Raw genomic sequence first — 27,517 nt, 5'->3', positions numbered from 1 at the left:
CATATCGGAGCAATTTTCACCAAACATCAATCTGTGCCATTTTAAACATTCAATTCCACTCCCAACACAAGTCAATCAAACAATTATTATTTCTACAAACATAAATACTCATATATAAAAATGAGGCTATAATAAACATTTCACGAAAATATTTTGTGCCATTTGTTTTTTTTTCTATGTCTGTAATAAATCGTATATGAGTAGGGCACAAGTCGCTATTATAGCCGGTCAAAGTTGCATATTCATCCAAACAAATTCGGTAAGCATTTGCCATGTATGTATATGGCCTCCACTTTTGCATGCATATGCCAGTTAGGCGCATTATATGCCAACCACATTTTAGGGCATATGATGATATATATACGCTTGTTGTGCGATTTAATGTTTGCTGGGGATGCATTATGTAACAACCCAGCAAACATTAAATCGCATAACAAGCGTATATATAACATCATATGCCCTAAAATTTGATTGGCATATAATGCGCCTAACTGGCATATGCATGCAAAAGTGGAGGCCATATACATACATGGCAAATGCTTACCGAATTTGTTTGGATGAATATGCAACTTTGGCCGGCTATAATAGCGATTATGTTGGAATTGCGATCTAATATGAATATATTCATGAATTGTCAAAGTACCAAATACGACTTTTGCCATACTTATATACGATTTATTACAGACATAGAAAAAACAAATGGCGCAAAATATTTTCGTGAAATGTTTATTACAACCTCACGAATCGCCATTTTTTATATATGAGTAGTTATGTTCGTAGAAATAATCATTGTTTGATTGACTTGTGTTGGGAGTGGAATATGAATGTTTGAAATGCCACAGATTGATGTTTGGTGAAAACTGCTCCGATGTGGGTTCGAACTCCGGTCGTTTGGATTATCATCCACCAGCTATCTCGCGCGGCTATCTGAAATTTAATTCAACAGCGGTTAAAACTTTCGATTGCATCATTGACATTTCAATATGATGTAATATGTTCTTTATTAGGATCTAATATGATTTACTGTTTCATGATTTTCTTCAGCATGCAACACGATTTACTACAGTACTGAATCGATTTAAATTATACGCTTATACGACACACAAACTGCATCAGCGTAATATACGCATATGATGCGGATTAAATATATTTTACGACAATGTACATCATAAAACTGATGTTTATTATACCGAATTGCGACTTAATTTGATAATGGTATATAAAATCGAGTTTTTACATTTTATGCGATTTCAAATATACACGATACATACTTTGATTGACATTATATGCGATTATGATTTATTCGGATGCAAAATTATACGATTTAATGTTTGCTGGGAATTCAGGCTTGATCTTGTTTATCACGATCCAGCAAACTCAGCATTTAATTTGAATTTGTTACGAGTTTTCCTTATTATGAATTATGTGCGATTCACAAAGAGCGTTACGGAAAAGAACGTCCACGAATTGACGTAACGGAACGTGGCGTGACGAGAACGTGACGTGGATGTTGTATGTGAATCGCACTTTGTTGTGATGGCAAATATGTAATTACATTCTAGTACGTTCCCAACACGGCTTTCTGCCCCACCTTAATGCAGCCCTGTGAAGAAATCCAAAGGATCCGTCACACCGTCGGCAGCCATTTTCGTCTCATTCATCTAGGAGCAGTCGAGTGAGTCGAGTGTGCGGTTCGCGTTGTTTTCGGTGCCGTTGCGGTTTTTTGATGTGCGTTACGTAAGCCTTCCTCTCCCCTGTGTGAGCTACGGCGGTCTGAACGGTTTTATTTTGTGTGCGCGAGAACGAGAGGGTCCGAGAGCGAGTTGCGGCGGTGTGGTGGTGGAGCGCTAGTGTTCTTTTTATAACCAGTGGCGGAAAAAAAAGAGTGGTGTGTGCAAAGGGAAAAGATAAAAAAAGTATTCACCGAATACTACTCGTAGCCCGAAATTTTTCGTTCTGGTGATTTTCTTGGCGAGTCATACCATCCTTTCCGTGCGGAGAATTTTGCGTTTCGTTTCGAAACGAAAGTAAAGAGCGAAAAAAATAGTGTGCTGTGATGCTAAAGGTATAGAAAAATCATAACGCCAAAGCGTTTCAACGTTTTTTCTCCGAATTGCGAAGCCCGTGAAGTGCGTGTGTGCGAGCAAATCAATTGAGCAGGATTGTCCTCCTCCCTGGATGTTTCACATATTTTTCTTCCCTGTTTGCGATTGAACGAACGAACGAGTGTGGTTCCTCCATCTTGCTTTTCACTGCTCAGTGATTGAGAGCAGAGTTTTACCCTCCTCCTCCTGCTGGTGCTATCGTCCGCCCAGTAGTAGCAAATCTCACGTAAGCAAGTGTACGAAAAACAAGGATTAAAACGGGGTCACAGCCTTCTGCGACCACTGCTGAATCCTAGGTGTCCGTGCCTAGAACAGAGGATGACAGTTTAATTGTAAATAAAACCATCAAAGCTTGACGGCAGAACGAAACGTGTGTCCACTTATGGACTAATCGGGAATCGATCTTATTTTCTCAACACGACGTTCGATTTTTGTATTCCCACTATCGCTGTCTCTTGAAAGGAAAGAAAAAAAAATACATACACTGGTGTATTTCTGTGTATCTGTGTGTAATATAGCATCCGAACAGGGCCTGTGGTACCGAGAGAAGAACAACTAGTCAAAGTAGAAAAAATAATCCCTGTGAAGGAAATAAAGAAAGAACGACTGAAAACGGTGGCACCAACAACAAGAGCTGCCTGCTGGGAGAGCGAGTGAGAGAGCTATAGTTTAATATTCTGTAGAACGAGTTTTGAGTGAGTTTTTTTTTCGTTAAACATATCGCTAATGCTATCTATTTTTCAACTGTATGTATTATTCAGCACGGCGAAATCAGACGAAATGTGAAGGAATAACATTGATCTTTTTTCGAATGTTGTGAGGCTTGACGACATTTGCATTTAGATAGCGAAATAGATGCGAAAAAGAGCGTTTGCTTGTGGGCGAGATTAATCGAATTGGAAACAGCAATCTATTGATTTTCGTTCGGAACTAGGTCGACAACTTTTGCTCTTCAAAAGTTACACTTGTTATAGCAAATTGGTATGTCGAGAAGAATTTTATCGGTAGTTGTGAAATCAGTGAATTTGCGTTAAGTGAAAGATGATTTGTTCTGAATTTAATGATTCTTATTTTCTCCATTAGGTTTTGGGTGAGGAGTTCTATATTACGAGTGCAGAATTGTTGTGGCAGAACAAGAAATCCGTTCCAGACGTTCTTTTGGTAACCTAAGTTCTCACCAAGATACAGTGTCGGACAATAGAATAGGACCACAGCTCAATCCAAAACAGAAAGTGACAAAACTTTGAGAAAAAAATTTCCATTTAAGTGCATCAAACCGTTTACAAATTGTAAATTCCATTCTTCGAAGAAATTAAAATCATCCGTAGTTAAACCAATTGTCCTTTATTTAAAAATACGTTTTAAGCATACTTACTGACTAAAATAACGCGACATAAAATAGGACCGCTTTACAATTCATGGTAAAAAAAATTAAAAAAAAAAGGAAATTCATACCGTGATATATTTGCAGGGTTAGTACTTGGTGGTATAACCCTTATTACGCATCACTTCTCGCACCCGGTTCGGCATCGACTCCACCAGCTTTTGGCACGTTCTCAGCGGGATAGCGTACCACACCGTCTGGATTCTCTCCCACAGCTGCTGCTTGTTTTTTGATTTGTCGGTGTACACCTTACGTTTAACTATTTCCCATAGGTTCTTTAGGGGCATCTCCCACTCGGCGTGTGGCAGCATTACTTCCCGAAGTATCTGGGCGTAGAGATGCTGGTCCATAATCCGGTCGATCCAGTACAAGAGACCCACCCCGTACCAAGAAAAGCACCCCCACACCATGATGTTACCTCCTCCATGTTTGAATGTTTTATTTGTATACTGGGGCATATACGCACAGCCGAGTGGGCGATGGACCCGGAAAAGGAGAAACTATGGAGAAATGTGCTGTGGTCGGATGAGACCAAAGTGAACCTCATCGACTCGGACGGAAAGAGTTGGGTCCATCGACCGGATTATGGACCAGCATCTCTACGCCCAGATACTTCGGGAAGTAATGCTGCCACACGCCGAGTGGGAGATGCCCCTAAAGTGGCAGTTCCAGCAGGACAACGACCCCAAACATACCGCTAAAACGGTTAAAAAGTGGTTCCAGGATAATAAGGTAGACGTTATGGAGTGGCCAGCACAGTCCCCTGATCTCAATCCCATAGAGAACCTATGGGAAATAGTTAAACGTAAGGTGTACACCGACAAATCAAAAAACAAGCAGCAGCTGTGGGAGAGAATCCAGACGGTGTGGTACGCTATCCCGCTGAGAACGTGCCAAAAGCTGGTGGAGTCGATGCCGAACCGGGTGCGAGAAGTGATGCGTAATAAGGGTTATACCACCAAGTACTAACCCTGCAAATCGATCACGGTATGAATTTCCTTTTTTTTAAATTTTTTTACCATGAATTCTAAAGCGGTCCTATTTTATGTCGCGTTATTTTAGTCAGTAAGTATGCTTAAAACGTATTTTTAAATAAAGGACAATTGGTTTAACTACGGATGATTTTAATTTCTTCGAAGAATGGAATTTACAATTTGTAAATGGTTTGATGCACTTAAATGGAATTTTTTGTTTTAAAGTTTTGTCACTTTCTGTTTTGGATTGAGCTGTGGTCCTATTCTATTGTCCGACACTGTATATCATGTCTAGTCACACAGTTTAAAAACATCGTTTCAAAATGCATCGTGAACAAATTTCGTATTAGATTTGCAATAAGAATAAGAACAATATTTGACCCTTCTTCTTCTTCTTCTTCAATGGCACTAACGTTCCTAGAGGAACTTCGCCGTCTCAACGTAGTATTACTTGCGTCATTTTTATTAGTACTTAGTTGAGATTTCTATGCCAAATAACACGCCTTGAATGCATTCTGAGTGGCAAGCTCTAGAATACGCGTGATCACAGTGCAAGTCGGAGGAAATTTCTTTGACGAAAAATTCCCCCGACCAGAACGGGAATCGAACCCGAACACCCGGCATGTTAGTTATGACGCTAACCACTCGGCCCCTTGACCCTGCTCAAGGAAAATTTACAAGTCCTCAGTACCTGCCACAAACATAGCGAGGCGGCGCAGGAACTATTGATGTGATAGAGCAAACTTGCAATTTTTCTGTTCGTTTAACTGTATCTCAAACTTTTGTCTAGCAGAATCGGTCCAAAATAAACAGAGTTTTGGCTATTTCACATTCTTGTCAGCAACCAGAATTGACCATCAATCTGACTGTTCTGGACTGACCATCTCCTATCTATCGTCCTTTCGTCCGGACAGTTGTGCTACTCGTTAGTTTGTCGTCAGGTACTGGTTTTGACTCTAATTCTAGAAGGACCGGAGATGGTAAGTCTAATCCCATATCCATCGACTAATGTTTATAACGTACAGCTGGAGTTGTTTGATCAGGCGGTAGTAATATTGAACAAACAGTTCGACTGAACTCTATATCTTCCGGGACTTTTGTTGATGTTGACTGGCTATCTTTGCAAAAATGTTTGCAATGCTTTCTCCAGTGTTTTTTCTCCCGATGGAATTTTGCGCAAGGTGTGCCTGTCAGAATATCTGTGAACCCTTCTGCGAAACTCTTTCAACTGGGGATGACATGGTGTAGTTTGAATGCAGATACCAGAAATTCAGAAAAAAATGGAAAACCTATGATTAAAGAACTATCACTAGCGGAGTGAAGTTACAGTAGGCAGGGAAATATCAACGCTGAGGATGAGAAAAATCTATTCGAAATCAGTCTAGAAACATCGATCAAAAAAGTTGGTTCGAAATTAGTTAATTTTAACAGATTTAATTTAATTTTCGAAAATAAGAATTAAAACAAAAAGAACTTTGTGAATTGATCGATCAGGAAGTTGAGTTCGATTAACCAGGTTCCGGACATCCAGCCTCTGGATCGCGAATCTGAAATGGCAAAAAAAATAATAATTAATGGAATTCGATATAAAAGATTTTCTTTTATTCTTTATTTCAGAGGTTTTTAGCTTTCTATGTTTCCTATGTTTCAAACGAACCGGGCAATCGATGAAACACAGGTTTGTTTGCGAAAGGCCGCCTCTTCCGACGGCGGGTCGGCTATCTACTGTATTTCGGCTCCGGTGACGCTAACATGAAAGTACCAAAATTTTATATATTTTCTGGCATTTTGAAAATAAAAATAACTTTGAAACCCACTTCTGCTCTAATTTTTATTGACGTAGAACTACGTCTTTCAGGAAGGGTGCCAAATCAGAAAACAGGTCACGTTTTTATGAAAAAAATGGGTGGGTTATATCTATGATACAACCGCAAGGTTGACGTGGGACTACCTTAGCATAGCAATCATTCGTTTGTATTGGTTAAATTTTTGATTGAATGAAACAATTCCAGAATTCAACTGAATTCAATATATTTGCTTTGTGAGTAAAAATAATGTATGATTCCATATAAGGTCAATTCATGCATTGTGATAGAATATGTTCTTCGTTACAAATGACAGTCCCTTAACGTTTTGTATGATGCCTAGGACAAAATATGCGAACGGAAGAATTATCAACGATTATTTTATTTTACGTTTCCTTCTGAAGTTTGCATCTCTCAAGTGTACGTATACCTCGAACCGCGAATGCTTGATTTGACGAACTTCAAGCACTCAGTTTCGATTTTGACAGGTACGTCGAACGCATATTGCTTAATCAAAAGGCGTTATCGCAGCAAATGGTTTACAACATTTTGCCTAATCATCAAATGGTATGCGTAGAAATTCAGTGAGCAGAAGATATGAAGGCATATCCTTCAATGCAATCTTGAATAACCAAGCCAAAGCGTGGTGTTCGTACCCGCTTTTGTAATCCGTGTTAGGAAAACACTTTTCGGAGTGCAAAAAAAAAATTAGTGGGTTATATCTATGATATAACCGCAAGGTTCACGTGGAACTACCTTAGCTTAGCAATCATTCGTTTGTATTGATTAAATTCTTGATTGAATGAAACAGTTTCCAAATTCAATTGAGTTCAATATATTTGCTCTGTGAGTGAAAAAAATGAACAAATGCCGTGTAAAGTCAATTCATTTATTGTGATTGATTGTTCTTCGTTACAAGTAAATTTAATGACGGACCTTTTACGTTTGGTATGATGACTAGAACAAAATATATGTACGGAAGAATTATCAAACGTTTGATGAACCAGCCTAAGGCTGAAAATCTTTCCAATAAAGACAAAAAAAAATTATCAAACGATTATTTTATTTTACATTTCCCTCTGAAGTTTACATCCCAAAAGTGTACATACTTCTCGAATCTCGAATTTGCTTGAAACTGGGAAGTTCATTCGCCTCTAGTGTCTGCACGATTTTCCCAGGTTCCTAAGTTTAGAAGATCATGTTAGGACAGACATATTCCACTCTGCACAAAGGCAAGCGAGGACAAAAGTACTCGTAGTGATCTCCGATAATCGTTCGATTAATCGATTAATCGAATACTTCCTACAGAAATCGATTATTAATCGAACGAATACTGCGCAACCAATAATCGAAGCAAACGAATAATTTACGTCGATTAATCGATCCAAACCCAGGGAAAAAAAACCTACGGCTGCTGCAGTTTTATCCCGAAATTCAATCATTATCTTTGACGCTCCCCTAAAAACGCAAATGAAGCTCAATGCAGTCAACGCGAATTGAGCTTCGTTTACGAGTTCAGGGGAGCGTAGAAGATAATAATTGATTTTCTGGCGGAATGAACACTTTTTTTGATTCCAGATGGCTTTCTAGCAAATGAGAAATATTAGTCTAACTAGTTATTTCTCGCAGTGTGACGATTAATCGATTAATCGATTATTTGGGACGATTAATCGTATCGAATAACAAACTGCTGAAAAGTATTCGATTAGCTGATGAACGATTAATTTCAAAAATCGGGGATCACTAAGTACTCGCAGTTTGCATTTATTTGCAGAGCCGATTTCCCCAGAAACCTCGGTTTTGAAGTCTGTGTTAGGGAAACACATTTCAATCGGAACAAAAATACCCCCGATTTGTATGAATTCGCAATGCCGATTTCCCCACGCTTCATGGATTTGAAGTCTGTGTTAGGGAAACACATTCCAGTCGGAACAAAAATACCCCCGACTTGCATGAATTTGAAATACCGATTTCTCCAGGCACCTCTATCACTTAATCTATCACAGGCACTTAAATCTCTATTAGGGAACACATTTCGGTGGGAACAAAAGCTCCCCCTACTTTCGTGTGTCCTTTTTCTTCTTTTTGGCTTTAAGAGGGTTTAAACTTTTCAGTTCACTCGCCTCTAGGCTCTTTCGTGTGCTTGCAATGCCGATTTCGCTGCTTGGTTTTAAAGTCTGTGTTAGGGAACATTTTTCGATGAGAACAAAAGTCCCCCTACTTTCATGTATTTGCAATGCCGATTTCCCCAAGGCTGCTTGGTTTTGATGGCTGTGTTAGGGAAACCGTAAATCGGGCCAATCAAAACGATGCAGTTAGGGCGTTTAGATAACGCCTAATATTTTACAGTTATTCAATTGTTTATCTAATGAAAAACAACATTTTGTTAGTTGCGATAGATGCGTAGAAATATTCCCTATCAAGTGATGCAAACATCTCTCCTATCCAGTACGAAATGTTCGAGCTATAAGCATTCGAAATCTTTCATTTTTTCCTGCATGTTCTGTGTTTAGGTTTTCATTTTTTACCCTCCATATATTCCGGTTAGACGTAGTCCCACGTCAAAAAACATGCGAGTGCAGAAGTACCCCCGGAAGACCGTTTTAAGGAAACATACTCTAGTTTGCACAAAGGCAAGCGAGTATAAAAGTACTCGCAGTTTGCATTTATTTGCTGAGCCGATTTCTCCAGATATCTTGGTTTTGAAGTCTGTGTTAGACAAATGCATTTCAGTCAGAACAAAAATGCACCCGACTTGCACGAATTTGCTCAGACACCTTCTTTCTAAAGTCTGTGTTGGGGAAACACATTTCGGTCGGAACAAAAATACCCCCGACTTTCATGTATTTGCAATGCCGATTTCCCCAAAGCTGCTTGGTTTTGATGGCTGTGTTAGGGAAACCGTAGATCGGGCCAATCAAAATGAGGCAGTTAGGGCGTTTAGATAACGCTTAACATTTTACAGTTATTCAATTGTTTATCTAATGAAAAATAACATTTTATTAATTGTAGAAATATTCCCTATCAATTAATACAAACATCTTGTCGATCCAGTAAGAAATGTTTAAGTTATAAGCATTCGGAATCTTTCATTTTTTCCTGCTTGTTCTGTGTTTAGGTTTTCATTTTACCCCCCATATACTCCGGTTAGACGTAGTCCCACGTCAATAAAGTAAACGTTAATAACGATTTTCACTGTGAACGAATTCTCATTTGCATACCAAACGAATCGGAAATTCTCTGAGATTTGTTTACTATGCTATGCATTACAATTCGCTAAACTCTAAACGATTTAAATTCATGAAAACTGGAAGAGCTTCCTTTTTTCCAATACATTTGTTGTGCCGATTTGTGTGCTAACCCTACCCGTATTTCGAATGCTTATAACTCGAGCATTTCTCAGCAGATTGGAAAGATGTTTGCATCAATTGATAAGAAATATTTCTATGCGTCTATCACAATTATTAAAATTTTATGTTTCATGAGATGAACAATTGAATATCTGTATAATTGCATGCGTTATCCGAACGCCCTAATTGCCAAGTTTTGATTGGCCCGATTTACGGTTTCCCCAACACAGACTTCAAAATCGATGTACCTGTGGAAATCCGCTTTGCAAATATACATGCAAGTCGGGGGTATTTTTGTTTCCACTGAGCTGTGTTTCTGTTGCATTTGCAACCGGATTTTCCAAAATGATAATCAAACACAGTTTTCATGTACAGGTTAGATTATAATTTTCCTACGATTATATACATAATTTCTTAGTTTATCAGTAGTTTGCATGTAATTCATTCCGCTTACGTTTAGTTCCTTCTAATAATTCACGATATAAAGTATAAATAGTATAAGTAATATGGATAAGGTGAAAATAATTTCTATAATGCTTCAGTTCAGTTTGTTGTTGTTTTGTATGTTATTGTTTAGCACAGATCAAGATCTCGACAGTGGTTCACTGGCCAGCGAGTTACAAGGTAATGGGATGAAGGTGCGCGTTGCAGGTCATGCGCAACAGTTTCCCTAACACAGACTTCAAAATTAATATGCCTGGGGGAATCTGCTTTGTAAATACATTCAAGTTGGGGATATTTTTTGGTGTTGAGTACATTTGTACTCGCTTGTCGTTGTGCAGAACGGAATGTCTCCCTAAAACGTACTTTTAAACTGAGAAGCCTAGGAAAATCATCATTTCAGATACTAGAGATGAACGAACTTTCGCGGTTCGAGAACTACGTAAACATGAGTTGTGCAATAATTTCATAGGTAAGGTAAAATATAATGATCATTTGACAATTCTTCCGCGCATATATTTGGTAGTCCTAGGCATCATATCAAACGTAAAAGGACGTTCATCAAATTTATTTGTAAAGAAGGACATAATCTATTGCAAAAATTTCGATGCATTCTAAAATAATATTCGAAGTGGTAAACATGTGGTTTGCATAATATAATTGCGTAGTTCTACGTCAAAAATATGCGGTCTTGTCAAAGATACAACCCCTTACAATTTTTTAAATGTCTCCTTTTTGTTTCTTTTTTCTACATGTGGCGTAATTTTTCCAGAACTATGAGAATCATTGCGAGACGATAATTTTCTTCATCGTCTGTATTATTTTTATTTTCTTGAAATCGATTATTTTATTGTATTCCCGGTATTCAATTGTAAGATTAAAAAAAAAACAATTCGGATTTTTTAAAGTGTTCTTCTCATCAATCCGAATGATGTTTCCACAAGGACTTTATTTTCTCTCACAGAACTCTATCGTACTACTGACTCTTATGAATTCGGTAAACCATCTAAATCTGATGTAAAGATAATCTCATATATTTTAAGATAGGAGAAAAAATTGTACAGCGCAATGCTCTCAATATACCAACAAAATTTAGACACATGAAAAACAAAATTTAAAATTATTAGAGCCGTAATGGGTAAATTTAAAATAAATTCAAAATGCCCAAAGGCCAAAAAAACTATTTTTTTTCGCGTAATCCTCTTAAAAAATTCAAGAAAAAATTACGCTACTTGTGAAAAAAAAACAAATACGAACGCATTTAAATAAAAATAAGAGTAAAAGCACTTGCTTACCCATTAGAGTAGTACTCAATCTCTAAATCACAAAAAAAAAATTCAATATCTCAATTTTTTTTAGTACTTCAATTTTTGATGAAATTTTTTTTTGGTAATATTCTTGATACACCGTAGTAAGATGCGCATTCAGTATTTTTTTCAAATTTTTACCTCGAAGCTTTTGAGGATGGCGTGAAATAAACGAAAAAGTTAAACCACATAAGGGTTCAAATAAACCGTCAAAATTTCTTATTTGATATCCTATACAATATTTGCCATATAGCTGGTGATTTGGTTTGGGGGCACTTTTTACTCCCGTATCCGACCAGGCCCTTTGGACATAAAAATTAAACAGTTATAAATCCTTTTACGAAACATAACTTAACAAAGAACTTGCTGTTTGCTTGCTGGACCAGATGGCAAGAATGTCCTCGGATCATGGTCTCAGGCCAGTGGAGAGGAAGCCGTGCCATTGAAGATACAGAAGAGTTCTTATTCCCCTTCATCGTGGAGGGGAAGGCACAAGGATCTTCTTGACTGATCCATTGGCGATCTAACACAAAACGTAAACGATCGGTGAGACATCTGGATTTTGTTTTTGAACTAAGAAAATGATGCTAATGTAACCTAAAACTCAAAAAACAAATCACGTATATTTTACTTCCGGACATTCCAAGGTAGTTCTCACATGCAGGAATCGTGCATTTTTCTACTTGTGTTTGATCGTGCTTTCGAATTTCCTTCTTTAATTCAACCATTGTCAACATTTTTATATTTTTCACTACTGAAAGAGGTAAATAAATAACATGTTATATATAAAATTGCGCAGAATTAAATTTCTTACGAACTCATCGCAATCAAATAATCTTTTATGATTATAACATTGTAATTTATGGAAAGAACTACAAACCTTCCATAAGCTCACATGGCAAAATTTAAAACCATCATCCCTTTCACCGCAGCGCCGCCTAGGTGTAGATTTGTACGTTAGATCGCCAATTGTTCAGACGCTAGATCTTAAAAAATAGTTCGGCAAGCGCTGCTACTCTCGCTGAATCGTCCCTCAAGATGTCTCTTACACTCCCGCTGATTCCATGAAGATTTCGTAGATTATCAAATTTCGGGCAACCTCACAAGAAGTGCTCGACGGAGTTGTGGATTTGGCAGTGGTCGCAGAGTAGATGGAAAGGTCCTCTATTGAATCCGTGTGACACCGAGCAGCGACCGGCCCTCAGTCCGGACAGAATTCATTGTTCTCTCATTCCTTTAACATCGTCAAACCTGACAATCGAGCTCTTGACTTTTCTGAGGAACTACCCTCTCTCTGCGAACCAGCTTTCGGTCCAAAAGGTGCGGAAAGAGAGTGATCCGCAACCTCACATCGTTGAGCGGCACATCCCGAGTAAAAAACGGTCTGGTGTGACCGATTTCAGCAACCCGGTCGGCCGCTGATGGTCTGTACCCATGGATGTTTGGACTTGGTCGCACCGCTGTCATCAAATGAAAACAGAACATGCAGGAAAAAATGAAAGATTTCGAATGCTTATAACTCGAACATTTCCCAATAGATCGAAAAGATGTTTGCATATATTGATAGAAAATATTTTGACGCATAATTTTTTTTTTTTTTTCTTATAGTGACTTTCAATACATTTTGGCTGGTTCGTCACTTGACGCATCATAATTATTGAAATGTTATTTTTCCTGAGATAGGCAATTGATGTTTTTTTTCCAATTGATTTCCAATTCCAATTGATGTTTTGATTGGTCCGGTTACGGTTTCCCCAACACAGACTTCAAAACCAAGGTGCTCGGGGGAAATCGGCATTACATATATAGGAATGTAGAGGGAGCTTTTGTTCTCACCGAAATGTGTCCTCTAACAGAGATTTCAAAACCAAGGTGCCTGGGGGAAATTGGCATTGCAAATACATAAAAGTAGGGGGAGCTTTTATTCCCACCAAGATATGTTCCCTAACACAGCCAATAAAACCAAGGTGCTTGGGGGAAATCGGTATTGCAAATACATAAAAGTAAGGGGAGCTTTTGTTCCCACCGAAATGTGTTCCCTAACAGAGATTTCAATACCAAGGTGCCTGGGGAAATTGCCATTGCGAATACATGCAAGTTGGGCTACCTTTTGTTCCCATCGAAATGTGTTCATTACATGGCTTTTGTTCAGATTCTTTACTTACACAGCAAATATGTTGAATTCAATTGCATTATAGTTGTTTCATTCAATCAATAATTTAATCAATACAAACAAATGATTACGGTAGTCCCACGTCAACCTTGCGGTTATATCATAGATATAACCCACCCATTTTTTTGAAGAGGCAACACTGATTACGGTTGAAATGACCTCGGGAGCGTGTAGAGCGTGTTTTTTTGTTTCCAGAACAACTGTCAGTATTGTTCCTACACTCGTTTGTTCCGGATGAGTACATGTGTTTTGAAATCGTGTTGGTTTTCGCCTCCGATAACGTGACGCTAGAATTGTAACCGAATACCTGGAGAAAAACAACAATTAAGTTATGCCAAACCCCTTTTAACTCCCCAGATTTGGCTCCTTGTGATTTTTCGTTGTTTCCTGAGCTGAACAAACACCTTAGAGGCCATCGATTCACCAAGAACATATCAGTAAAAGCACGGGTTTTTATTTATGAAAATTGAAATAAACCGTTTCATATTTCAAGTCATTTTTAACATAACCGCTACCTTATACAATTTTAAACTTACACTTGTGCTAAACGTTTTACAATGCATGATATGAAATTTCACGAAGCAGCCAACATTTAAGTTCCACATTTATTTTTATTTGCTATGATTAATTGTATCAATGACATAACTTGCAATACAAAAATGTCCTCGACTTGCATGTAATTTACAATGACGATTTCCCCAGGCTCCTTGGTTTTGAAGTCTGTTGTTTCATTGGATATATTATTTCATTCGTTTTCACTGTAGTGAATTGTTTTGGAGTGCTCAAAATGATCGATGCAAAACTCGTAAAGCTATCAGAAAATGACTGAGCAATAATTCTGAGTACAACACTTTATTTATAATGATACTACATCCCATTGAGAGATTAGATTTTCTTTTCGCCAATAATACCGATCCATGGCTGCAGTTCTCCAACTCCCGGCTGCACCGATTACAAGACTTGCATCTTCGATTTCGGCCAATCGGAACGAGATATTTCCGTTTGGATAACGGTTGAGATTTTTTATAGTGTTTGATACTTAGTTTCATGACACATATTATTTTATTCAATTTATTCAATTGTTATGGAATGCCGCAATCGATTGACGCAAAAATCTCATCAATCCATCATGAAATGACTGATCAACAAGCGTTTTGAATTGGACATTTTTCACGATGCGATCGATTTTCGTTTTTCAATTTGTATCCCCAATATGTTCCCGGAAGACGTAATCCTACGTCAAAAAATACGGGTCTAAGTTTTTGTGATAGTGAATAAATATATATGACTTAGCGCTTCGTACTGTCCTAATGAATTTTCGCGAGCTCTTTTTGTTACGTGTCTTAAGGGAGTATTCTAGTCTAGAAATTTGAAAAAAATCATTTTTTTTTCTTCTTATTTGTTTAGTTTAGCCGTTCAAGGATATACTCTAGAAAGGACTTATCGAAAATCCTATTATTTACCGAGTTAAATGCGGTATCGACGTTTTTCTCGAAACTAGTTTTTTCAAACTGGCGTACACGATATCTCAAGTTCTACTGAACCGATTAATATCGAAATTATATGGATACAATCTGCAGGCATCTCTCTATCGCATGAACCTCTAAAAATAATATTCTTTTAAATTTTACTATTTAAAAAAACGGGAATCGTAAGAAAAAACTTTTTATACCGCATTTTGTTTTTCAAACGGCCGTCATTTTGCCAAAAAAAACATGTTTTTGACTTGTCCGAGGTTCATGCAATAGCGACATCTTTACTGATTCAGAATCTGTTCGATTTTTTTGTTTGTTTTATTTTTACGGAGTTCGAGAAAACGTCCGAAATTCGTGTCTCTACACTAGAATACCCCTTAATCGAATTGGAAGCATGAATTCGATTGTCTTAGATGTCACGCTGGGAAGTCAAAGATTCTATGCGAACCGCTAACGAGAAAAGATCAATATTATTCTTCACATATAATTCGCCGATTATTTGGTGAATAAACTCTTCGTTATGAAGAAAAAGATAAAAAACAACCATTTTAATGTTTTCTCCCTACCCACTCACACACACTGTTTCGCGGTGCGTGTGCGTGTATCCCTTTTCTCTCCCTCTTCTCCATCCAGGATCAACGGCAGCACACTGTTCGCGGGAATAGATCACCGCCCGTATCCGGTAGATCGAGCGGACGAAATGGACACCGAGCATGTGGCCGACACGATGCCCCTGATGCCGGGGGGCGTTCTAGTGGTCGAGGACGAAGGCGAGGAAGCGGTCGAGTTGCCGCTGGAGGACGACGGGACGCTATCGCTGTCCACGCTGCAGGCCCAGTTCTATGGGGCCTGCGGGCTCAAGTACCGCAACCCGGACAACAAAGCCATCCGAGGGGTGCGGCTGAACGATAACAAACTGCATCCGTTCTCGCCGGAGCAGGGCTGGGGCAATCACATCTACATCTGTGTGTTCCCCAAGGAGAACAAGCGCAAGAGCGACGACAAGTTGGAGAATTCCACGCCCAAGACGAAACGTATCGAGAACCGATACCGGACTACGACGGATCTGATTGTGTTAGGACTGCCCTGGAAGACCACCGAGGAGGGGCTGCGTGAGTATTTCGATGCGTTCGGGGATCTGCTGGTGGTGCAGATCAAGAGAGATCCGAAGACGGGCCAATCGAAGGGCTACGGATTTATTCGGTTCGCCAAGTTCGAGTGCCAGATGAAGGCCTTATCCAAGCGGCATTTGATCGATGGGCGCTGGTGCGATGTGAAGGTACCCAGCAGCAAGGATCAGATGCAGCACCAGATGCCGAGCAAGATCTTCCTGGGTCGTGTGACGGAGGATATGACGGCGGATGATATCCGGGAGTATTTTAGCAAGTACGGCGAGGTGACGGATGTGTTCATTCCGAAGCCGTTCAGGGCGTTTGCCTTTGTGACGTTTATAGATCCCCATGTGGCGCAGAGTTTGTGTGGAGAGGATCATCTGATTAAGGGAGCGTCGGTGTATGTTTCCACGGCTTCGCCGCGACCGGAACACAATCGTAACCAGCAGAAGAACCAGATGGGGAATAATTTCTCCAGCTATGATGAACGCGGACGTGGTGGCGGCAGCGGAGGTGGCGGTGGTGGCTCGTCCGGATCCGACTATGGTAGCCAGCAGGCCCATTCGAACATGAATAGTAATTATCACCATGGAGGCGGCGGTGGTGGCGGAGCCGGTGGTGCCGGCGGCGGCGGATATAACAATCTGCCCCAGAATCAACCGATTTGGAACTACAATGAATACTCTCAGCAGAACCGCCAGAACAACAGTAATATCGACAGCATGCCCAATCTGCAGGCTCTCGGGCTGAACTCGACAGGACCGGGCCCCAATGGTGGCCAGGGAAACGCTGGAGGTCTTCACGGAGGTCATCACGGATCGGCTTCGGGGATGGGTGGTAACCATCTGAGCGGGGGAGGAGCTGCGGGTGGAGCGGGAGCTGGTGGAAATAGTGGAGCGCCGGGTGTAATCGGTAACCATGGGGGTCCGACTGGTGGCAATATGAACCTGAACCAGATGCCGATCAATCCCGCCATCATAGCGGCTGCCTTGAGCCAGTGGAGTCTGATTGGCAACCAGATGCATAACAATCCGCAAGGTTCGGGCGGTCCGGGTGGACCGGGAGCCCCGGGTCAGAGTGGAGGCGCTGCTGGACCAGGCAATCCGGCTGGACCGGGCTCGAGTGGTCCGGGCGCTGGCCAGGAGTATCTGCCGTGGAATGGATCAGGTAATGGAAACGCAGCCGCCGGTGGTCCTGCTGGTAGAGGAGAACCTAATCGGCAGTAGACTCCCAGCAGCAGCGGGGTTTCCTCTCTTTGATGGCTTTGTTGCTTTACACATTGAAAACGCGTTCACTCGATCCATACCGCAAATTAATAAAACAGAAAATAGCATATCCCCCACCCCCCGTGGGGGAGAGAAAGTTGGCAGTTTGAACTAGAACTCTCGTTAATTTTCTTTGTCATATAATGTAGTCGTTTTCGAGGTGAACCCCTCCCCTAAACATAACAATGTTAGAATTGAAGGCAACACACGGTATCTATTTTTCGAGAGTAGTGGAAAGCTGCGCGTTTGAGAGCGATCGCGGGAATGTTTCTACTTTTTTTTCTAACTTTTTTTAACCCATCTTTGGTTTAAGTTTTAATTATACGAATGATTTTGGTTTGGATTTTTAATGTGTAAGTTGAGTAAAAACGGCAGTGTATTTATAGGCTAGCATCGGTGTGATTGAGTTTGTTTTCGGTTGTTTTTTTTTGTTTGTTTTAAATCTGGAATCGGTTCACTCTAGCAGCAGGCGGCGGTAAAGAAGATCGGTTCCAGGTCCAGGCGGTGCCGGTATCCGATCTTCTTTACCACTGCACAATGGTCCAGGGAACGCATTTGAGTGGAAATTTGAAAATGTGCAGAGCTCGAGAATATTTCTCTTCGACAAAGTTGTTACATATGATGGAGCGCTCATTTTCATGTCGGAAAAAATAGGGTCAGCATAATTGTAGGTGAAATGAAAAAAATAACTTTCTTATTTTAGGTAACTTTGTAGAATTTGTTTTTCCTATCTTTCACTATATGCGATCTAGCGCTTTTTTTCTAAGTTGCATTAGGGTGATCACGAAAAAACGGGTTTTTCGCACTAACTTTTATATTTCAAATCCTACATGCAAGTTGTTCTCAGAAGACTTTTAGAGCTTACTAAGACACATTTTTCGATGCAGAAGACATTTACCAGTCTCAACCCTTACTCAAAGTTTTTGATATTGCTCAAGAGTCTGTGAGTTTGAATATTTTCAACATTTGATTCAGCCACCAAATCTCTCCTTGATGGGAAATTCTCGGAACGAACCATTTTCTTCGTCATCTTCCTTTCCATCATCAGCCGGAACCCTTCTTTTGATTAACAACAAACCCGCCTAGCAATAATTTTATCATTTTTTTCATCAACTTTTTTTTTCACCCACCCGGCAGTAACATGAGGGTTGTGGTATTTTTACCACAGATCATCCCCAATTTCCAATTTATCCCAATGAGTTTTCTAATTGAACTGGAAAAAATTGCAGAATTTCGGATTATTCCCGGTGTTTGCTTTAAATAATTTTTGTAGTGCCTCTTTGGGTTCACTGAATCAAGTTTCTTCCATCCAGGTGCTAATAAAGAGTGTTTTTAAAATCTCCCCAACAATCCGTACTGAACTCTAGTCTGACCATTATTAGATGAATGATTGTAAGGTAGAATTTTCTTCACTTTGATATCCTGTTTTTCTAAAAAAAACTCACAAAACTGAGTAATCTAGTAATCAAAATCTTGCATATAATTTAACAAACTTCTTCAAAACTTTCTTGGTGTCTGTACCAATTTGCATCCACACCACCTCAATCCATTTAGAAAAGCTATCTGCAATTAACAGACCTGCTATATCATGCTAATTGGAAAATACATTTTTAAACTGTTTCTCTATTTTCTCAGGCCAGCCTTTTTGCATGAAGACAATAACCCTTCGTAGAAAACATTCTTTGACGATTCCTTAGCCCCTATCATACAATCGATTGGGAGATCATGACCAAAATTGATATTGGATGAAGTGCATACAATTTACATACAATTCATTTCGTTTTCAACGCGAAGTGACGTTCGTGATCAGGCCCATTATTGATCAACACAGGGTCGCACTTTTCTGGTACCTGTTTGTTGGTCTAAAGGAAATCGCGAACGAAAATCCGCGTTCCACATTTTTGATGATGTCCTGTATTTTATTTCAAAGTCGTAAATGGATAGTTCCAAAAACATTTTTTTTCAAAAATACCCACTAAAGGGTTGTGATCTGCATATGCTGTATTTTGACCAAAAAGATACTTATGAATTATTTTTATTTAATTTTTTTATCCAAAATATATATTTTTATTAAGTCTCATATGGCGTCAGCCTAACGGGACCGGGAGTTCAATATTTTGACAATGTTTGCTTACAACTATGTTAGTAATATGTAACCGATCACTCGCGGTTGGCTCGAGGTTAGTATTACAAGTGTTCTCATAATTGGGATGTTGCAGTCTTCAGTGCTCTGTAAGTGTGCCCGATATGGGATACTTCCTATTGGGAGGCGGCTGACCGTTAATCAGCAACGCCCCCCTAGTCTGCACCCCATACCTAGCGTGGTGCGTCTTTCTTGACGCGAGGAATCCAGGATAGAATGATCACTAGATCACAATTATTTTAATTGTTCACAATAAGGCCATTGTCTCCAAGTATAGTATTGGGTATGATCTTTGAGCTTTAATCAGAGAAAATGAAGTGAATGCTACTGGTCTTTCTATTCCAGCTTTATCACGAGCTATAACAAATTTGCTTTCAGAAGATCCAATTTATTTTCGCTGAAAACCATATCAAAAATATTAGAGGGGAATGAACTGCAAAGTTTAAAGCATCTTAAAAACAAAGAACTGAACTGAGTATCACAATTTTCATTCCACAGAAATAGTACATTTTTCTTCAATAAACTGTACAAGTGACACAATTTAGATGGTAAATCTGGAACGAAACTACTGTAATAATTGATGAGCCCCAGAAATGATTTCAATTCTGTAGTATTCGTCGGTATCTCGGCCTTCTGAATTGTAGATAATTTGTCAGGACATAGAACAAGACCTATTTCAGTGAGAATGTGACCTAAGCAGGGCTAGGGGCAAAGTCATATTCAACTGACGATCGTCAGGGGACTGTGGATCCATCGGTCCACGCGTTCAATTGGAAATGAGTTGGGCCCTTTCGTCGCTCCCTGCTCTACGATGGTCCGTGTTCATTTAATTTTTCACCGTCAAAAATTCACGACTCATCAGTCATCCAGCTAGCGACCAAAAGGCAGCGAGGTTTTCCAAACAGCTGAGAGTTTAGTTTAGGTTCCCAATTGGACTTTATAATTCAAACCTGTACACTAGGGTGGCAGCGAAAATTTCAAAAACCGACCATGTACATTTTGTTTGTTGGCCCAAAAAAATGATCTGTGCAAAGTTTCAGCTAAACCGGACATTGTTTTGGGGTGCCTCAAAGCGCTCGAAGTTTTCATCCTCAGAAATCTTCCAAAGGAAACTTTGGGACTTAGCCTGAGAGGTAATGAAGGTATGGGAAAAAAATAATTATCGAATTAAAAGAAACGAGTATGTACATTTTGTTTATTGGCACAAAAAAATTATCTGGGCCAAATGGCAGCGCAATCGGACATGATTTAGGAGTGCCTCAAAGCTCTCAAAGTTTTGATTTTTTGATCCACGAAAATCTTCCAGGGAGGGAGTGAAGGAAATTTAGAAAATTGAAATTTTTTTTTCGATTCGGTAATCATTCGATAACTGAACCTAATCTAACAGGACCGCTTTTTAACTGGAATTTCGTAAACAATTGACGCCATATCCGATTTTGAAGATTTACTGCGAGATGCCTTCGAATGTAATTTGAGATGTTATAAAAATTGACATTTTTTTCGCATGCCGAAAACATTGAATTATAGAAAAAAAATCACCCAATTATATATCATACCTGTTGTTGCAACACATCCAACAACCAACAACCAGTGGAAACCTTTTTTTCTACCCAATTTCACGACTAACGCAAATCAAACAATTCATTGAAGTTCCCCTCGATTTTATTGGACGTTTTACATGCCGGTTCAGTTAGAAAGCGAATGACGATAACTGGTCTTCCTTCCTGGTTCTGTTACCAAATGATTACTGTATTCTAGATCATAACTAAAAGCATGATTATCATTATTGAAGCTACAATCTCGCTCCAGCTAGCAGACAGCAGTCTTTCTCCAGGCTGATGTGATACACAGCGGCTCTATACAAAGGCAGAATGGAAGATAGATATTGTACCCAATGGTGCAATTTTGTTCAGTGAATGTACCGCGTCGATTTTCATGCCGTATGGTGAAGAGTGCTTCTGTATTTTGGCATCACATCATTTTTGAATCTGCACAGGGGTGTAAGAATTTCGAATGTTTGGGGTACAAGTATTCGGGCGTTTGTTCTACTATGTTGGTTGAACGAAGTGGTATCACATTCACTTTCGTAAGATAAAAGGTGTATGAGTGTTACTTATTGACCCAAAAATTTTCTTTCAAAGCTTCAAAACTGCTTTGAAAGCAAATTATTCAAATCATAAAAAACCTACAAATATTACAGAGTGGCCACCCAGTCGAGAAAAGCGGGAAAAGCGGGAATCAGGACACATCGGGAAAAATGTGTTTAGTTCAACTTCTTTTCTCTCATGGTTTTCTTATGGCACCCAATAGAAACATTCGTATCATTGAAAAAATAGTAGTTGATAGTTGAAATGTAGATCCAGCATACGGGTCGAACATGTCCTTAAAATAAATCAAGTACAAATGGGACGCATTTTAGAGAAAAAGGAGTCAGATTCTGGGTCATTAAAGAAGCTACTTACTTCGTGTTATTTGTTTCATCTCGTCTCATATGCTCCTATTCCTGCTAAGCATTTTTGTTCAGCGTTTTTTTAACAAGATAGATTTTCTTGGCATACTTTTTAACTTCAAGTGAGCAGAAAAGTACCCACAGCTTGCAAATGTCTGCCTTGACAATTTTTCCTGGCCCTTGTGATTAGGTGTCCCTGTTCGGGCACACATTCCGATCACCACAAATGCGAGCATCGTCAATGAGTTTGATCGTCATGATTTCAATAGCTTGCTTTCGAAGCAACTTTTGAACTCAATGGCTCAATTTTTAGGATCAATAAGTAAGAATCATGTAACTCGTAGACATTTTATCCTTCGAATGAAGTGACCATCAAACTAGTTCGTTCAGCCGGCAGAGAGATATTAACGCCTAAAATCTTACTCACATCCCTGTAGAGAAAGATAGAGAAAGTAGGCGTAGTCCTACGTCAAAATACTACGTCAATTTTGCAAATTTCACATTTTGTAGAATCAAATATGCATTTTGAAATGCTGCCAATGAACATTTTTTATGTTTGCCCCACAAAGAACGACAAACAATTGAAAATAACGTATTTTTGGGGAAGAAATATTAATAACTTTGAGTAGGGTTGAGGGTAGGGTAGGGTTGTCAGGTTATGCATCGCAAAATATTTGTTTCGGTAAGCTCTAAAAGTCGTTGGAAGACAGCTGGCATATAGAATTTGAAATATAAAGGTTAGAGTGAAAGAAAGATTTTTCTAAGGTGACCCTAATGTAACCTAGAACAAAAGCGGAATATCAGTTTTATTGAAAGAGAGAAAAAAACTGCCTAAAATAACTGGGTCTAGAACATTGTTGAACTATGCTTACTCTCTCTATCTGTAAAGATAAGAAAGTTAGATTTTTCATCTCATTTCCAATTTTGGACACTCTATTTTTGACAACATTGAAATGTGCGATCCATCATATATTACAACTTTGTCGATGACAGTTTTTGTCTAAAGAATAACTGTCGAGCTCTAGATGCAAAATTCCTTTAATTGCGCCCGTGTACACACACATCTAGAAAGTAACCATCATCGGCACGTGGAACAAGTATATGCGCGAGACAGTAATAGTAACAGAGTGTTGTACCATTGTTACGATCAGTACAACAGTGTTAGTGAGTGCAAGAGCAAGTCCCGACGATATAACAGTGTGGTAGTGATACCGTGTGCAGAGGCGGAAACGGATGGAAATGATACTGCAGCTGCTTGCGGTAGGCGAGAGAGAATGAGAGAGCGTTCGGGGAGAGAATCTGCTGGCGACAGTGTTCAAAATAGAGCGGGCAGATACAACAATAATAATAACAACAGCAACAACAATAGAGGAGGCGGCGCTCGAGCAGGGTTTTTACGTAAACAATATTGAACGAAATATTAACTTTTAACTCGGAAAATAGCCTGAGATGAGCGCGCGCGAGAGAATTGATTAATTTATTTTGGATTTTCATGGATTGAATTGAATTGGAATTTGTCGTCCAGCTTGAGTTTCTTTGAAAAAAAGTCGTTTGTGTTGATGTTTTCCTGTGCGAGAAAATATTGAGAGGAAAACCACGAGAAAGAAAGAGAGAGAGAGAAAATATAAGAAAAGCAGTAAACACTACTTTGCGCTATAGAACTTAAGGAGAGAAATCGAATTAAATTCATTATAATTATAACTATTATATTTAAACGGCGAGAAAGAGAAAAGAGAGAGCATTCAATCATATTATATTATTAACAAACAAAAAGTAGACAAAAAGAAGATGAATTCAGACGATGATGACGATGATAAATGGTATGGTATGGAGTATGATGATTATTAAGGTAGTGTTATTACAAACGAGCAAGCAAGCAAGAATTATGAATGAGTTCGCAAACAACAAAACATAAATAAATGAATAACAAACAACAAAATAGCAATGTAATAGATTGAGTGTGTGACCCTAGCGTAACATCCCCAGTAATTAGAGCGAGAGATGAAACAGAACAAAAAACAAGTTGTGCAAAATTAACCGATTGTTGTGTGCATATGTTTGTTATTTTAAAAATTGAGAAATAGATGTCCTTTGGAACGAGTAAAGATTAGCATTTAGTTTTTTTTTCTTCTTCTACTCGTCGAATGTGAGTATCCTGTGGATGACTGCGTTTCTGTGCGTACTTCGAATTGCTCCTTTTTTCTGTTGTTTTGTCTTCTTTTTCCAAAATCAACGTTAGAGGAGCCTCTCTGTCTTCGTTTGCTCTGGTCATGGGAAAAAGGTTCGCTTGTTGTGAGAAGAGGAACGAACGCGGAACGGAACGGATGATAACTGCTGATTATGATGATGATGACTGATGTGAATCCGTCTGGCGCAAGTGATGATAATGATAATAAGTATGATGAAAAGTGCGTGAGCGAAACAAGAAATGATATATGATGATGAGAGGCCTGCGAGGGAAGAAACGATTGCTGGGTTCGAGAGCGTGGAATGATAATGTGAAGAAGATTGTTGGAAGAACGAGATGTAAGTAATTGTTAGTGCACAAAAATTAAGCAGAAGCATTCCGGCATTTACTTAAGTCTTCATTTCCAACTTTAAATTTATAATCCCCTGTTTTGTTTTGTTATGTTTTCTCATCTCTCTGGTGTGCAAATATTATTATTAACCAACCATTCCCCCCTCCCCATCACATCCGAAATCCAACCTCATACGAATAATTCCTGTTTTACCTCCTCCCCAACCCAGTCTCGGATCGACCGTGTGGAAAGTCAAGATGGAAGAATACACTGCTAGTGTGTGAGACTTTCTTTGGTCATGTTTGATTGTGTTGTGTTTGCTTGTGTGCTCTTATTTTTCGAAGACGCTTATCTTTCATTTTCCAAGCCTGCCCCACAAAATTGCACGTAAATATTAACCGTTTTCTGTTTCTTTCTTCCAAATTTTCCCGCCCGGACAGAACGCGGTAACTCTGGTGACTGGTGGCGCCTCCGGCCTGGGCCGTGCAACGGTGGAACGCTTCGCACGGACTGGAAGTAAAGTCCTGCTGTGTGATTTGCCCACTTCCAAGGGTGGCGATGTCGCGAAGGAGCTGGGCGACAATGTTGTCTTCGTTCCGGTCGACGTAACTATCATCCATTGCGCAACTCACCATCATCGCCTAAACTCTTCTTCTCTCACCGCGTAGGTACTCTCCGAGACGGATGTCACCGGCGCGCTGGAGGTGGCCAAGAGCAAATTCGGTCGGCTGGATGTCGCGGTGAACTGCGCGGGCATTGCGGTCGCCATTAAAACCTACAACTTCAACAAGAAGGTGGCCCACAGCCTGGAGGATTTTCAGCGCGTTCTGCTGGTCAACACGGCTGGATCGTTCAATGTGATCCGTCTGTCGGCGGGACTGATCGGCGAGAACGAACCCAACAAGGACGGACAGCGAGGTGTGATCGTGAATACCGCATCGGTTGCGGCGTTCGATGGACAAATCGGTCAGGCCGCCTACGCGGCCTCCAAAGCAGCCGTTGTTGGAATGACGCTCCCGATCGCTAGGGATCTCAGCACGCAAGGGATTCGTATCTGCACCGTTGCCCCAGGGCTGTTTAACACTCCGATGTTGCAGGCTTTGCCGGAGAAAGTTCGTGCCTTCCTGGCGAAAACTGTGCCGTTTCCACAGCGGCTCGGAGATCCGTCGGAGTACGCGCAGCTGGTGGAATCGATCGTTGAAAATCCGATGCTCAACGGGGAGGTTATCCGGCTGGACGGAGCACTGCGTATGATGCCTTAGGCAACTTAGTCTTTGACGAGACTATGTAAATCGCGAAAATCAGTTATGCATTTATAAGAGAGGGGACACTCGTAAAACGATGTGACCTTTTATTGTGGACACCACGCGAAACGTGTTTATATATTTTCAACCTCAGGATGTTATTTTTGGAATAAAGTTTTTCAATGGTGTGTTTTCAACAAAAATAAGTTTTGATGCTAATTATAACAGCGATAATATCTTATCAATGAATGGTGAATGTTATTGGTTAAATATAGGGCCCTATTATACAAATTGAATCGAGAAGTCGATACAATCACTATCACACCGAGCAAAAGTATTTCGTATGGTTGTATTCAGGGAAACATGAATGTTTCCCCACGGAAAATATTAGAGACGCAATCCAAAACAAAAAAAATCTGAAGATATGCAACAAGCAGGACTTGGAAATATTGAGCTTATTAATAGCGAATTCGTTTTTAAAACTGAGTCAGTGCCAAACTGACTCTGTAATAAAAAAACGTTTTCAGTTTCACGAATGCGGTGGTTTGTTGGTGTGCGTTATATAGTCTGATTTGTTTATATTTACGACGGCAAATGTACAGTGTCGACGTCTGGTGGTGATATTAGTGCTTGGGAGGTAAATTGTTCTCCATCAGATCAGAAGGGCCAAGTGCAGTGTAAACATATAAAAGTTTGAATGAAAATTTTTACTTAATATTGTTTGATTACCTAACACATGTTGTTCTGACACTCACTTAACCATTTGTCGATGCATTTCCTGTTTGTTCCACAAATAATTACTATTATAATATAAAACCATCATTAGACACAGTTTTCGTTCAATATTCTGCGATATCGGAAAAAAACTTTTATTTAATCACATAAAATAAATATTCGATACGATTCCAATAATACAAAAGCAAAAGCAGCAGGTTTTCCATTTTCATAGTCTTTATTTTTAGATTTTCCAAAACAATATTCGGAACTTGACAGTTCAGTATAGTTGTATTGGTGAACCCGAGTGCCAACCCGTGAAACATCTCAGTGCGAAACTAACAGCTTTCGGGGCGAACTAGTGCGACCAGCCGGGTGACGTCTTTAGAGAACCCCCATTGAACTGACAGGAGCCAACATATCGGGTATCCCACTGACATTTTCCCCTTGTTTTCATATGAATTGGGTATCCCACTGACAGTTCTGCTTTAGATTTTGCTAACGATCCTAGCATCAATCATAGCACCCGGCTGAGTGCGACACTGAGTGCGAAACTGAGTGAATAAAAAAAACGTTTTGACAGCAGTTAGTGCGGCACTGGGGTTGAAACTGAGCAAAAACGAATTCGCTATAAGTAACATTGAAAATACGTTTTTATCAGTGTAATGCGTTTCTTTATTCATTGCCCTTGAATTGTCAGGAATGTTGTGACTGTTTATATTCAATATCCTGAGAAGTGTGTGATTTTCTCCTTGAGAGAGAGTTTCGCTTAGTTTAGTTTTCGCGAAGTTTCTCCGGCAACGCAAATGAGTGTTCAAGCGGAAATGCCAACAAAAGAGTAAGATCAGCTCGCACATTCATAGAAATTGCTAAAGAGTATATAGGCTTGGACGGCTAGGAAGCATTCTGCAAAATCGATCTGATTAGCGAATGCAAACTACGTCACCCAAAGCTGGACGTTGGCAATTTCATCCACCATTTCCGATTGCAACACTCGGAATTATCTAGCGATTACGAGGATCTGCTGGAGGAGTTTGATCCGAATTTCGAGAGAAAC

General features: G+C 39.6%; 2 protein-coding genes across 5 annotated transcripts; both read left to right on the top strand.

Annotated features, from left to right (window-relative positions):
• The first annotated feature begins 1,923 nt into the window (after positions 1-1,923).
• On the top strand, positions 1,924-25,955 carry LOC129761187 (3-hydroxyacyl-CoA dehydrogenase type-2). 2 transcript variants are annotated; one of them, XM_055758904.1, is made up of 3 exons: positions 1,924-2,065; positions 24,943-25,107; positions 25,171-25,953. In XM_055758904.1, the coding sequence occupies exons 1-3, from the start codon at positions 2,057-2,059 to the stop codon at positions 25,762-25,764; spliced, it is 768 nt and encodes a 255-aa protein (XP_055614879.1). In that variant the 5' UTR covers positions 1,924-2,056; the 3' UTR covers positions 25,765-25,953. The 2 variants fall into 2 exon arrangements, with proteins under 2 accessions (XP_055614879.1, XP_055614884.1); XM_055758909.1 differs by lacking the exon at positions 1,924-2,065 and adding an exon at positions 17,159-17,293 and having other exon boundaries at positions 25,171-25,955.
• Positions 1,930-24,093, top strand: LOC129761172 (TAR DNA-binding protein 43-like). 3 transcript variants are annotated; one of them, XM_055758890.1, is made up of 3 exons: positions 1,930-2,065; positions 15,648-17,293; positions 23,052-24,093. In XM_055758890.1, exons 2-3 carry the CDS (start codon positions 15,715-15,717, stop codon positions 23,393-23,395), a joined length of 1,923 nt encoding a protein of 640 aa, XP_055614865.1. In that variant the 5' UTR covers positions 1,930-2,065; positions 15,648-15,714; the 3' UTR covers positions 23,396-24,093. The 3 variants fall into 3 exon arrangements, with proteins under 3 accessions (XP_055614865.1, XP_055614860.1, XP_055614871.1); XM_055758885.1 differs by having other exon boundaries at positions 2,059-2,800; XM_055758896.1 differs by lacking the exon at positions 23,052-24,093 and having other exon boundaries at positions 2,059-2,800; positions 15,648-17,508.
• Positions 25,956-27,517: the final 1,562 nt, after the last annotated feature.

The sequence above is a fragment of the Toxorhynchites rutilus genome, chromosome 1 (genome assembly GCF_029784135.1).
Source record: "Toxorhynchites rutilus septentrionalis strain SRP chromosome 1, ASM2978413v1, whole genome shotgun sequence".
In the NCBI taxonomy this organism is placed as follows: Eukaryota; Metazoa; Arthropoda; class Insecta; order Diptera; family Culicidae; genus Toxorhynchites; species Toxorhynchites rutilus.
Note: the sequence above shows the minus strand (reverse complement) of the source record. Positions and strands in the feature narration are given on the sequence as shown.

Coding starts and splice junctions, on each gene's coding strand:
- LOC129761172 (XM_055758890.1), top strand. CDS start 15,715: ATGGACACCGAGCATGTGGCCGACACGATGCCCCTGATGCCGGGGGGC. Junction 17,294..23,051: donor TCTGCCGTGGAATGGATCAG/GTAATGGAAACG, acceptor ACACACATCTAG/AAAGTAACCATCATCGGCAC.
- LOC129761187 (XM_055758909.1), top strand. Junction 25,108..25,170: donor TTGTCTTCGTTCCGGTCGAC/GTAACTATCATC, acceptor CTCACCGCGTAG/GTACTCTCCGAGACGGATGT.